At 40.7% G+C, this 14,370-nt stretch overlaps 1 protein-coding gene across 1 annotated transcript in view; it reads left to right on the plus strand.

Moving 5' to 3' along the window:
• Window positions 1-10,722, plus strand: part of LOC127189926 (phospholipid-transporting ATPase ABCA3-like) — an 86,549-nt gene extending 75,827 nt beyond the window's left edge. Inside the window, exons 26-30 of the mRNA XM_051146982.1 lie at window positions 2,431-2,618; window positions 3,665-3,835; window positions 4,593-4,774; window positions 10,184-10,257; window positions 10,582-10,722. Of these exons, the coding sequence (XP_051002939.1) occupies window positions 2,431-2,618; window positions 3,665-3,835; window positions 4,593-4,774; window positions 10,184-10,257; window positions 10,582-10,722 (756 nt within the window). The remainder of the gene's footprint in view (window positions 1-2,430; window positions 2,619-3,664; window positions 3,836-4,592; window positions 4,775-10,183; window positions 10,258-10,581) is intronic.
• Window positions 10,723-14,370: the final 3,648 nt, after the last annotated feature.

A 14,370-nucleotide genomic window follows, 5' to 3' on the forward strand; every position in this document is an offset into this window, starting at 1 on the left:
TGTATTATGTACCTGTCCTTTAGTTTCCCCAACTTTTTATATTTTATCCCTAATCAAGAAATCACAGGGCCCTGGAATACTCTGAGAGCCATGCAGTTACAATCTTTCCTCTGAGAAAAGCAATCCAGGCCCTGCAATGATCTAAGGACCATTTTATTTTATTTTGAAAATATTTTATGTTTCTTTTTTAACATATACATTACACATGAGTACAATAAACTACATATAGCAGGAGGAACCATGAGACAATCAGGAATTATATAAATGTTACATTCATAGTGATTTGGCCATTTGTATTTGGCAAATTTGAAATAAACATCTTTCCTATCTTGTTGAGTCTAAATTTCTGAATGGAGATTAATATCTATCATATCTCATTTCTATTAACTTAAAACATCTGTCTTGATCTAAAAACATCTTAACTCCTAGCCTACTAAGCTTAATTGAAAGACTACACTATCTGGGCTTCAAACCCATCAGAAACTTGAGAAGGGACAGATGCTTATTTTCATTAGGAGTTGGTTATAAATATCATTGGTCTTTTACAGAGAGGAAGCTAGGTTTGACTCAGGGTTGTATCTCTTGTCCTTTATCTTTCTTTTGTAGATAAGGAGATAGGAGCTGAAAATAAGAAAAAGGGACATAGAAATATAGAGGGAGGATAGAACAAACGGTAGATTATTGAATCTACTCCTCATCGCAAGGCACTAATTGTTATTCACAAATAAGGTTATTTTCTAAGGACCATTTTAATAAGACTAAGAAGATTTTTAGGTAGTTGCTTCTAACTGAAAGGTTGGAGATATTGTTAACCATGTGGAAACTAGCCCCACTCCCAAGCCAAGCTGCACAAAGCTTCACAGGAACTCCACAGAGCAACCTTCACTTAAGAGTTTACATCTCCTTCCCTGCCATCTCTGTGGAGAGCTCCGTAACCTTCTATATTTTACAAGTGCTTTAGAATGTTATTTCGTGAGTCTCTTTCAAATCACACCAATCAATTAGTGGCTTGGGCCAGTCCATTGCAGTAACTCAGGAGTCACTGCTTTGGGGACAACTCTAAAGAGTTCAGCTGGATAGTCTAGTTATAATCCCCCGCATTCAGCTGTTCTAAAATCTCATGAATTGAGATATATTGTATTTTTATTTCCACTCATGTCTAAATTTCTTATGATTTCCTTCACAATCCATTCACTGACTAATGAGGTGCCACTAACTTCCACAACTGCAGAGTGCCCATGCTCGGCCCTTACAGCAACACATGCCCATTCTGGTTTTTTTTTGGGGGGGGGGGGAATTCTATCTCTATATTAATAGTTATGAATCATTTTCTTGACTTTCTCCTCAAGCATCTTTATTATTTTAGCATTGAAGATGGTTACTTCAAAGTCTGTAAGGAGAAGATTCACCACCAGAACTTTTTTCCACCTGCTAAAATTTCTGATCCCCATTCCCACAAATGAGCCTCACTTTCTATTTTTGCTAAAAAGCTGGACTGATAATGTGGTTACTCTAGCAATAATAGTCTTCCTCATTCTCTGTCTGATGTTGTTGATTGTTTCTGGGGAGATTGGTTGGTTTTGACCATCTCTATGCTTAGAATCAGCCTGAGATGGAGGCTGAGCATCATCACAGGTGTTTTCTAATTACGTCTGACTTATTTCCTGTTCATAGATAATCATTTCTAGTTTTACTTGTACTAATGGTATTTTATAATATCTTTAGTATGTGGATCCTAAAGAGAGATAGAGAAAAAAATACAGGAGTGTGTGTGTGTGTGTGTGTGTGTGTGTGTGTGTGTGTGTGTGTGTGTGTGTAAAATACACCATCCTTAAGAGCTGTTTTAGCCAGAGAGGAAGGGACTTGCACCATGCCAACCCTACAAGCAGCATGAATAATCTAGAATCAGTATAATTATTAATTTAAAGTTATAGCCTTCCCCCCTAGCTTAGTAGGCTGTGTGCATCTACTGAAAAAAGAATTTGAGTTCCAAAGCAACCATCATTATTTTTGAGCTCCTCTTTGTAAAGATAAGGGCTATCTTTAGGTTTTGGTTCAGCGTTACTAAGGGACAATCATGTAGAGCCCTGTACAGGTTGAACAATAAAGAAAGCATCCAAGCTGAACACACTCCTTTGATCCCATGGTTAAGAGGAAGATATATTGTATTAACATTCCTACCAACTGAATGGGATCTGGGATTTTGTTTCTAACTTCTTCATCTCCATGACAATTAAAACTGAATATGAAAACCAGTCATTCCACTCGACTACAATAGATTCACAATCCATAAACTTGTAACCCTTTAGAAAAGAAAATTTCTTGGTAGAACTCTTAGAAGCATGGTCTGGAGGCCTCCTGCTGTGTCTACGAATGTCAATGGGGTTCTAGGTGGCTTGAGTTTTCACTTATGGCAATCATTGTAATTAGGTGAGGTCAAAAATTGGCTACTGTCCTCAATTTGATGCTTTGCTGGAATACATGACTGGTCGGGAAATAATGATCATGTATGCAAGAATATGGGGAGTCTCCGAGCATCAGATTAGGCCCTATGTGGACAAGAAGTTGGACTCCTTGGATCTGGAGCCTCATGCCAACAACCTCATCAGCACTTACAGGTGAGTCACTACACCATAGCTTCTTAACTGTCATTGTTATAGATGCTCATAATGGCTCAGCATCTTTGTTCCTGGTGTTTGACATAAGTACCTAAAGCTCCAGCTAAACTTCTCTTTCACATAATTACCTGATTGTGTTTATATATGTTTATATCCGAGTTTCATTCTGTTGCTATGATGAAACACTCTGACCAAAAACAACTTAGGGGAGAGAGGGGCTCATTTGCTTATACTTCCAGGTCACAGTCCATCATCAAAGGAAGTCAGGGCAGAGATGGGTGGGATTGCTTACTGTTCCGTGCACCACTACCTCCAACCAGGGAATTCACTCATAGCCAATTATGTACAGCAGGAATTTACGGAGGATGCTGTTTACTAGCTGTCTTGCTCATGGGCTGATCCTTAGTGAACTTTCTTATCTAGCTCAGGACGACCTGCCTAGAGGATCCCTCTTGAACCAGTTAATAAGCAAGACAATCCCTCACAGGCACAGTCACAAACCAACCTGATAAGAAAAATTAATTACTCAACCAAGACTCCTTTAGGTGATGCAAGACCATGTCAACTTGACAGTTAATGCTAAGTTGAATACTATCATATGCTGTTGGGTTTCAGATGCCAGTAACAGTTCCACATTTTCCTTTTTCAGAAGTGAAATTCATAACCTGCTTCCATTTGATCCAGGCTTCTGTAATAGAGTGTTTCCTTCTTCCTACTGTGCCTACAGTTCTGTCTTGCAACAAAGAGAAATGTGGGCCTCCAATATAGGATAGGGGTTATGTATCACAATAACAACAAGTAAACAAACCACACACATATATAGCCCTTCTGTGTTATATATGTACTTGTACAGATGCTCTTGGACCTGATGCCTTGCTAAAGCCATATTGAATCTGCATAAGGATTTCTACATTTGGGATTTGTTGGAACTCTCAGTACTAGGAGGTGTCTGGGTTAAGTCTTTCCAGAAAATGACTAATAGATATTGCTTCATCTTCCATTCTCCCTCAACCCTACCCCCACCCCCCGTCTTCTTTGTCCTGAAGTGGAGGAAACAAACGTAGGCTGAGCACTGCTATTGCCACGATGGGAAAGTCCTCGGTTATCTTCCTAGATGAACCGTCAACTGGCATGGACCCAAGAGCGAGACGCCTTCTCTGGGACACAGTGATAAAGACTCGGGAAAGTGGAAAGGCCATCATTATAACGTCCCACAGGTGTGGCTGTTTGGAAGGCTCAGTTAAGGTTTGGCAAGAACTGTGGTAAATTATTTGGGGCAAGAAATATTAAGCAGTATATTTGACTAAGTAATTAATTTATTTCAGGAATTAAGACTCGCATTAATCAAGCCAGATGCAGTGGCACACACCTGTAATCCCAGCACTTGGGGAGGCAGAGACAGGCAGATCTCTGTGAGTTCAAGGCCAGCCTGCTCTGCAAAGCGAGTTCAGTATAGCCAAGGCTACACACAGAAACCCTGTCTCAAAAACAAACAGAAAAAATTCGTTTTACTCTTAATAAATGAAATAGCCAGAATCTTCAGCGAGTTTTTTAAATGAAAAAGAGGTACAGAACAGTAAGTTAGAGCTATATAGTATTAGGGGATTCAGTGTTGTTATCTATCCTTTAAAAATAAACACTTCTCTAGCTAGGCGTGGTGGCACACGCCTTTAATCCCAGCACTTGGGAGGCAGAAGCAGTTAGATCACTGTGAGTTCGAGGCCAGCCTGGTCTACAGAGTGACTCTAGGATAGCCAAGGCTACACAGAAAAACCCTGTCTCAAAAACCAAATGCACACACCCACGTACACCACACACACACACATACACACCACAGTATACTTCCTAACCATGAACTTGGTGATTGGAAAATGCAACTTGTGGTTGAACACGAGGTTCTGGCAATGGTTGAGCGCACACTGTCTTTAAAAGACCGTCTTGGTTTCATGTCCTTCTGCCGCCTTGTTTTGCAAGCATGGAAGAATGTGAAGCCCTGTGCACAAGGCTATCCATAATGGTGAAGGGGAGGCTCACCTGCCTGGGGAGCCCACAGTACCTCAAGAAGAAGTTTGGCAATATTTATATTCTGAAGGCCAAGGTCAAGTCTGAGGAAACATCAAAAGATTTCAAAATTTTCATCACACTGACGTTTCCAGGTAAGTTAAGTTGCTCCAACCGCGTCACAGACATGTTAAACTCCATATCTCATTCTCACCACACACAGGGTTTATGTTTTAAATCTAGTGATCTTACATACTTCCTCTGATAATGCAAATCTCTGTTGCCAGGTTCCGCAAAAAAAAGTCTCACAGACAGCAGATGCTGTTGCCGAACTCTGCCATCATCTTAATAGGGTGTCTTCATCTGTGTACATAAATTATACATCTAAAGTCATGTCTTAACACAGCTCTCATTTTTCGCATACTACCCATCCAAGGCCTTTAAGGGTCATTCCCCTTCTTGTTAAGCTTCTTATTCTGGCTTGTGGCTATTTGAGCGAGTATGTGATTATAAAATGCAGGCAAGCTCTAGCGGATGCATCTCTCCTGTTAAAAATCCTTCTGCTTGTGAGTACACCGCAAGCAGTAGCAACTTTGTTCTCTTTCTCAGCCTCCTTCCTAAACATAATGTATCAATAGAGCAACCATTGTTAACAAATGCTTACAGGATTATTGGTCTGTGTCAGGCTAATGGGTTTCAATTTCATTGTTTGGGCAATAAAATTATTAATAATTGTACTATAGGAATATAAGTTTGAAAAAAAACATTTTAACGATCAATGGAAGAACAGGCACAGAACAGATGTGAGGAAAACCAAATAATCTCTTTAGCATTGACTTAGGTGACTATAACTTCTCCATGAAACATACAGATGTATGCATCCATAAAGAATGTGCTTATACTCTCATTAAGCAAACGTGTTGTGTGTCCTCCTGTATGTGTGCATACATGTATATGCAAATGTATACCACCTGTGCATGAATGTGTGAAAGTCAAAAGTTGAGGTTGGGTATCTTCCTAGGTTTTGAGGCAGGATGTCTCACTGAGCTCGGGCTGGCTGGTCTGTTTCTGACCTGAGATAGCTCACTGGGCAATGTGCCTGTTGTGAAAGATGAGGGTCTGAGTTTGGGTCCTTCTCATTTCACTACTATTTAAGGAACAAGAGCAAGATTGTGGGACCTTAATGGCCCAGGGTTATGAAGCAAGGGTTGGGGGAACTTCAACCGCCAATTTTTCAAACATGAGGTTAGCAAGAGTTTGGCTAACTCCTCCCCCACCCCCACCCCCACCCCCAGCAACCTGGCACCAGGAGCTCCCCCACAATTAACCCTAGTAAAAGTTTATTGCCCAAATAGCTTTCAGGCTTCATTCCTTGTTAGACTTTATAAGGTTTCCACACACACACGCTCACCCTATAGGCTGTGAGTATACAGATGAGGCATCTTCCAACATCCCTACCCTGGCCAATGGTGCAGAGGCACACAAACCTTGCCCCAGAGACTCTGTCTACTGCCCCAGGGGAATAAATATCAATGCCCTCACCTCCAATCAAGACCCTGCACGGCACTCACTTGTGCCCAGCTAACCTTCCCTCCCACCAGTCCAGCTCAGTGCTTTATGGGTCCGCTACTCCCAAGGGGAAGAGGGCATGAGGCAGCACAGGACCTTCGCAAATTCTTTCCAACAAGTTGCAAGAAAGGCAATACTTTCTAATTTGATGCCAAAACTAGCCAATGACACTACAAGAAAACTTACAGACTATGTCTCTATTGTCTGCTAGCAAAATACTAGCAAACGTTATTCAATGAGCACATAAAAGCTTGGTGGTAGTGGCACACACCTTTAATCCCAGGACTCTGGATCTCCATGAGTTTGAGGACAGCCTGGTCTCAGAGCAAGTTCCAGGACAGTCAACGCTACCCAGGAAAACTCTGTCTTGAAAAACCAAACAAACGAACGAACTAACAAAGCACACAGAAATGATTATTCACTATCACCAAATGGTATGAAGGATCACTTAATATATGCATATCTGTAAGCATGATACCACAGTAGCAGAGCAAATGACAAATGTGTACACTCTTCTTAATGGAAACAGAAAAGGCTATAGTCAAAATTCAACAATATTTCGGAATTTAAAAAATTTTCAAAAGATTGAGTACCATAATGAGGATTTTGGAGGTTTGGTTTCTTTAAAAACACAGAATTATTATAAGAATATTTGTTGTGATCCCAGGTGTGGAATCTGGGGCTTCCCAGCAACTGACTATGACGTGCCTCGTGCCTTAGCAGGGGCATGATCTTGCCACCTGTAGGTACATTCTGTGAGTGACTTTGAAATTCGGGGGACATTTCAGAGGGAATATAAATGCTAGGGCTTCAGGTTGGTTGCACTTTGTTAAGTAGTCATGTGCAAAAAAAAAAAAAAAAGAAATGACAACAAGAAGAAATTAGATATCATGATGGGAAAGATTAAAATTGCCCCAGGGAGCTCATTGCCCCTAATCGGCAGAAAGTAGTCTAACAATAATGTCGCCCCCTTTCTCCATATCCTTTCTCCTCTCCTTTCTAGTATTAGGAGTTTGAAAGTGTGGGGAAAAGGGGGATGTTGAAGGGTGGAAAAAAGAACTCATAAAGTAGCAAAACGCTGGCTACATGATACAATAGAGATTCCACTCAACATTTAAAATACCATGTGTTACAAGGCCACAGCTGACATCAAGGTCTACAGAAGGAAGCTGTGGTGGTTTGGATGAGAACGGCCCCCATAGGACCATAGAGACAGTTCTTATATTTACATACTTGCTTCCCAACTGGTGTCACTATTTGGGAAGGATCAGGAGATGCAGACTTGTGGGAGGAGGTGTGTACTGGGGGTGAGTTTTGAGGTTTTCAAAAAGCCCATGCCAGTCCCAGCTAGCTTTTTCTCTGCCCGCTGCCTGCAGGTGAGGATGTAACTCTCTCAGCTACTGCTCTTCTATCATACCAGTCTGCTTCCTACCATATCATGGGTCCTACTACCCTCTGGGATCATGTGTCCCAAATCAAATGTTTTCTTTTGCAAGAGTTGCTTTAGTCATGGTTTCTCTTCACAGCAATAGACCAGTGACTATGACAGAAGTCAAAAGCTTTTTTTTTTTTTTTTGAGGAATCAGTTACAAGTTGATATAGTACAAACTAGTATAGCCAGTGTTTTTTTTTTTTAATGGAAATTTCTTTAAAAACTTAAAAATAGCACAAGCCTATAACCTGTCAACCAACTGCTGATTATATATTTAAGACAAGTAAAAAGAATGCATCAGTGATATATGCATTCTCATTTTTACTGCAGCATTACTCACAATAGCCGAAAAAGAACAATTTCAATATCTGTTGAGGAATAGTGGGTAAAGAAGAATATGATGCATACATGGGAGCTAGCATGCACACACATAGCAGGGAAACTAACCTTGGAAAAAAAGGACAATTCTGTTATCTGCAGTAACATGAATGAAAGTAGATGACATTTTATTCAATGAAATGAGCCAAGTATAAAAAGACAAAAGCCACATGATCTTGCTCAAATGTTGAATCTAAGAAAGTTGCATGGCATTAATTGGTAGTTATCAGGTGCTATGATGGAGTGAGGTTGGGGAGATTCTGGACAAAGGATCCAGAGGTGTCTTAGTCACTCTTCTATTGCTGTGAACAGACACCATGACCACTGAAATTCTTATGAAGGAAAGCATTTAATTGGGGATGGCTTACAGTTTCAGAGGCTTAGTCCATTATCATCATGGTGGGAGCATTGTAGCATGCAAGCATGGTGCTGGAGATGTAGCTAAGACCTACATACAGATCCACAGGCTGAAAGAGAGAGAGAGAGAGAGAGAGAGAGAGAGAGAGAGAAGAATCCACAGACACTTCAGACATGTGACTTTTCTTTAAACCATTTTAAATCCAGCATAATTGGAGTTGTAATGATTTACAAATTTGCATGGGTTAATTATGAATGCATTTCCCCACTAATTGGGCTCTTAGATTCTTATGTATGCAAACAAGCCAAGATTCATTGTAGCATGACTGGCGGTTTCTATGCATTTCTCCTTGGACATGGAAGGACATGGTACAATTATGAGAATGAGACAATCTGTTGTCTTAGTTACTTTTCTAGTGCCATGGCGAAACACCATTAGCAAGACAACTTCTAGAAGAAAGGTTGAAACAGGTTTAGGGGTCTTTTGTGGTTTTTTGTTTGTTTGTTTTTGGAGTTTTTGTTGTTGTTGTTGTTGGTGGTGGTGGTGGTGGTGGTGGTGGTGGTGTGTGTGTGTGTGTGTGTGTGTGTGTAGCCATGGCTGTCCTTGAATTCACTCTGTAGACCAGGCCGGCCTCAAACTAACAAAGATCCACCTGCCTGGGCCTCCCAAGTGCTGGGATATAAGGTGTGTGCCACCACTGACTGACTGGGCTTACATTTAAAGCATTAGTGTCCATGACCCCTATGGCATGGCAGCAGATAGGTTCCAGAGCAATAACTGAGAGCTTTACATCCTGATCCACACAAGCATGAGAGAGAGAGAGAGACACAGAGAGAAAGAGAGAGAGAGAAAGAGAGAGAGAGGAGAGAGAGTCTACTCTGCTCTGGTATGCTCTTTTAAAATACCCAAGCCCACACTTTAAAAAATATTTTATTAATTTATTCATATTGCATCTCAATTGTTAGCCCATCCCTTTTACTCTCCCATTCCTCCCTCCCTCCCATTTTCCCCCTACTCCCATCCCCTATGTCTGTGACTGAGGGGGACCTCCTCCCCCTGTAGATGCTCATAGGGTACCAAGTCTCTTCTTGGTAGCCTGCTAGCCTTCCTCTGAGAGCCACCAGGCCTCCTCATCCAGGGGATGTGGTAAAAAATGGGGCTTCAGAGCTCATGTGAAAGTCAGACCCCACTCTTCACTCAACAGTGGACAATGTCCTGTCCATCGGCTAGATCTGGGTAGGGGTTCGAAGTTTACTGCCTGTCCTTGGCTGGTGCCATAGTTTGAGCAGAACCCCTGGCAAGCCCACATTTTCAACACTTCTCCTCCAACAAGGCCACACCACTTAATCCTTCCCAAGCAGTTCCACCAAGTAGAGAACAATGATTCAAACATGGGGACTATTCTCGTCCCAAACGTTACACTTGTTCTTCCTCCTCTCTCAAAACTGTGCCCTCATATACACACAACCAGAAAATCTTCTCTATCAATAATCAGCATCATGTTTAGGAATAAATATGTTAGTATTTTCAAAGTTCATGTTTTTACAATGGACACATAAGTTGACAATTTACTGAGCTTAATAGTCTCAACAGTTGCTGTCAAGTACCCACAATAATACTATTTAATCAATTCTAAAGCTCATGGAAATATTTACTATATACATATGCCAATGAGAATAGGTTTGTGGGGGGTGGGGTCACATTGTCTGTGTTAACGTTAGCTATGCACCTTTGTATAGTACATAACATTAACCAGATACATGATGATTTTGATAAATTTAAAAGAAATTTGTAAAATCACTCACCGGGCCTGTTTTCCTGTCTTAGGTAGTGACTTGAAGCAGGAGAATCAAGGGGTCCTTAATTACTACATTCCCAGCAAGAACAACAGCTGGGCAAAGGTGATCAAAAACTGTATGCTTCTACCAGTGCATGTTGGGGGGAGCACTAACAACTGGGTAGTTGGGGTCCAAGCAGTGGAATTGGGCCTGACATTGTGAAAGCAGTGGAGTATTTATGTTTAAATGTCTTTGATTACAACCCTCAAATTCCATTTTTAGTTCATTTCCATCAAAAGAATGGAGGCAGAAAACTACCTCCTTGCCCTTCTGTGTGTCTGACTGACTAACTTGATATACTTGACGGAACTGGGGAAGGAAGCGGGAGAAGCTCCTCTGGGAGCTAGAGAGAGACTCCAGTGGCAACTGCATGTTTTTGTTGTTAAGATGTTTGGCATTTTGGAGAAAGCAAAGCAACAGTTCAATTTGGAAGACTATTCCATCAGTCAGATCACCCTGGACCAAGTCTTCCTGGCTTTTGCCAACCCAAGCAACATAGGAAATGATTATGAGAGAAAGGTGCCTTGAGAATCAGTTACAAGCAGTGATACCGATGGTTTTTTGGACTACAGCTGGGTACATGAGAAAAACATCCTGTGCTCAAATATCTTCATGTAAATGTATTTATGTAATAAATATTTCCCTAAGAGAAAAAAAGTGTGGCCTCTTCACTGAAGATATAGCTGAATGTCCTGTTTCCAATATGTCCAAATCTAAAAACATTTCTTAGAGCCATTTTTCTCTCCTTGTAAGATGGAAGAGCAGCATTCATTTTTATAAGGACTCATTCTTTGGGATAAGCATCAACACTGGTACTTGAGCATAAACATCTAGCAGTGATGGTGCTGTTAGGGTCTGGAACATGCTGAAGAAAACGCCTCAGATTAAAATAGTATGGAAACAACAAAGCGTTTATTCTGCAGGATCCAACACATTGGGGTGACCATGCAGACATGATGGAGACCCCCAGTGAGCTTGTGGGCTCTTTTTAAATCTTTTAGGTCCTAAGGTGGGGGTCAGGGTAGGTAATCATTAGCATGTTGGGATCACCACTCAGACAGGGTGGCAAGTCCTCTTCAGCATGGTGAGCTCGAAGCCTCTTTTTACAAGCACTTAAATTCCAAAAGGGGTTAAGTAATCATTTAAACTAGAAAGCCTGGGCAAACTGAGTAAACACAGGAGCTACTCTGGCCAGGTCATGAGTTCATTATGAGGCAAAAGATTTCCAGACTGGCAGTATATCTTTCTTAACCAATTATACCAGCAGTAAATAAACATTTTTAAATTTATCTTTCTCTGGCCAGGTCATGGCTGTCTCTGGTTGATTGCCCACTTTTGGCAGCATTTCCAGTGACTGTTGAACCCACCTCTGAAGAATGGAGGCCCAGGCCTGCTCTGAACTAACAGAAGCTGAAGCTTGTTGCTAGACTTATTTAACCAGGCCTCTCAGTGCCATCAGATTTCAGCCAAGTATGGATAAGAAGAGCATAAACCTGGAACAAATCAAATTTGCCACAAACATGCACATAGATACACACACACACACACACACACACACACACACACCTTATTCTCTGATATGTCTAAGTTACATCAATGTCAAAGTTTGATATTACTATTTCCAAAATTCCAAACTATGGTCTTCTACTTCAATGATTAAAAAAAAAAAAAGAAGAAGCACATGGACATGTGGGAAGAGTAATGAATAAGAAAGTAAAATATAAATGGAGCGAGACCAAGATTTTCTCCTGATCTTTGTCTAGGAAGTTGGTACCCTGTAGGAGTGCATGTTACATCTTATCGTGTCTCTGCGATTCATGAGCAGATGGCAGGATGGTTCTTGGTAGAGCTGAAACTAATCTACAATGCTGTTGTGTATTAGGGTAGTGTCTTCAGTTTTCAGGCTTTACTTGGAATTTTTCAGCTATAAAATAATATGCAAGGCCAGTGGGGATCACTCAGTGAGTAAAGGCACATGCTGTCAAGCTTGACAACCTGAATTTGGTCCAGGAACTAACTCCACATTCATGTGACATGCCCCTACCCCAAATAAATAAAATGTAATTAAAAATAGTTTTAATTATATACAGAAGACACTTTTATATAAAGGAGGATTTGATTTTTATGAAGCTCCAGGACCATGAATACTCTTTGTAGCTCTTCCTTCCGCTACATAGGTATGTATACCTTAATGCAAGTCAGCAGAAAGGTACTCCTCACATCCACAGAAATGTTCATTGCTGTTCTGTTTATTGAGTAGAAAAAGCTATGCTTCTAATTTGGGCTTACAACAGCATACATACATACATACATACATACATACATACATACATACGGTATAGTTCGAACAATAAAAACGCTTTCATGAGGAAATAGAAGGTATGAACATCACAGCACTCTGATAGGAACTTAGACATACATATGATAGGCATTCAACAAATAACAGTAGAATGTACATGCTTCTTCTCAAGTGCACTTGGAACATGGAATTCCTGAATCTTGGGTCTTAAAATAAGCCACAATAGCAGTGGTTGGTGATTTGTTTCAATGGTAAAGAATTTGTGTAGCAAGCACCCGGGTTTGTTTCCCAGCGCTAAAAAGAAAAGACAAAACAAATCTCAATTTAAAAATACAGAAACTGCCCAACATCTACCCCATGTATGACCTGCTGTAACACATGAAGGGGCCGGACCTGCAGATTCTAAGATTAAGAATCTCCTTGATTAAAAAAAAAAAAGAATCTCCTTGACACACAGCAGCAACGGGATATCCAATAACAGTCCCAGTGAGGATCTGGTAACGATAGTGTGGGCCTCCAACCAGACCCATGACTCGTAGCAATGAACATTTGAAATAAACGTATGTGGACAAAAGGCTATACTTCATGATACACCACAGCTTCTGTGACAAGATTTTTTGTCTGTTTTATTTTACTGGGGGAAAGTTTGGTGCATGACATGTAAATCATAGACATTCAATAAAAGTAAAAATAAATAAATAAATAAACAAACAAACAAATAAATAAATAAAATACTGAAACTGCGTTGGTGAGATGCCTCAGCACTTAGGAACACTGGCTGCTCTTCCAGAGTTCCTGAGTTCAATTCCCAGCATAGTAGTGGATTTTGACCATCTCTAAAGGGATCTGATGCCCCCTTCTGGCAGGCAGTTGTACATGCAGACATAGCACTCAAAAACAAAAACAAAACACCTCAAGTCTTATCTACCCAAGATGTTTAATAAAACTAGAAATCAATGACAGATCAAATAGTGGAAAATTTATAAGTACTTGGAAGTAAAATGCTACTAATTATTAATCAAAACAAAAAAAAAGAAAACAAGTTACAAAATGTCTTCAGAAAATGAAATAAGATCACAACATACCAAACATTAAAAAGCAAAAGAGCTGAGAAAAGTGAATCACTATCAGGACTTCTAAAAACACAGAAATATTTTCAAATTAAGCATCAGCTGCATGCATAACAAACCAGGAAGTATAAAAATAGAAGAAGCATACGCTATTCAAAAAGAAAAACACAAGAATTAACAACAACCAAAAAAATCAGTTAAAATTTAGTTATTTGAAAATAGACACTGACAAATCTATATATAGATTAAGAAAAACTGAAAACCTAAATTGCTTCAGTCAAAATGACAGCGGAGACATTACCACATTTTTTAAAAAGATTTGTTTATTTATTATGTATACAGTGCATATTAGGTCACATTATAGATGGTTGTGAACCACCATGTGGTTGCTGGGAATTGAACTCAGAACCTCTGGAAGGGCAGTCTGTGTTCTGAACCGCTGAGCCATCTCTCCAGCCCACCACATAATTTTTTAAAATGTATTATAAAACACTTAGACCCTCCCACGCTACAAGCACTGTCTTTGGCTTCTCTGGCTCTGCCCCGCCTCCGCACTTCCGGTCAGCCTTGGCTCCTGTCCAGGTGCGGCTGCGCAGAGCGGTTGACACGCTAGTGTTGAGAGGAAGTGTAGCTCAGGGTAGACACGAGCTGCCCCTCCCCTCAGCGGAAGAAGCAGGGCCTTGGGGGCCGTTGTGAGGCTTGGCTGGTGTCAGGGACCTCCCCCGCTCGCTCGCTTCCTAAACTCCCTGCCTGCCAACTCAAAACGCGGTTTAAACTCCATTGAGGTCTGGGCTGTAGCTTACTGAG

This window comes from Acomys russatus, chromosome 5, assembly GCF_903995435.1.
Source record: "Acomys russatus chromosome 5, mAcoRus1.1, whole genome shotgun sequence".
NCBI lineage: Eukaryota > Metazoa > Chordata > Mammalia > Rodentia > Muridae > Acomys > Acomys russatus.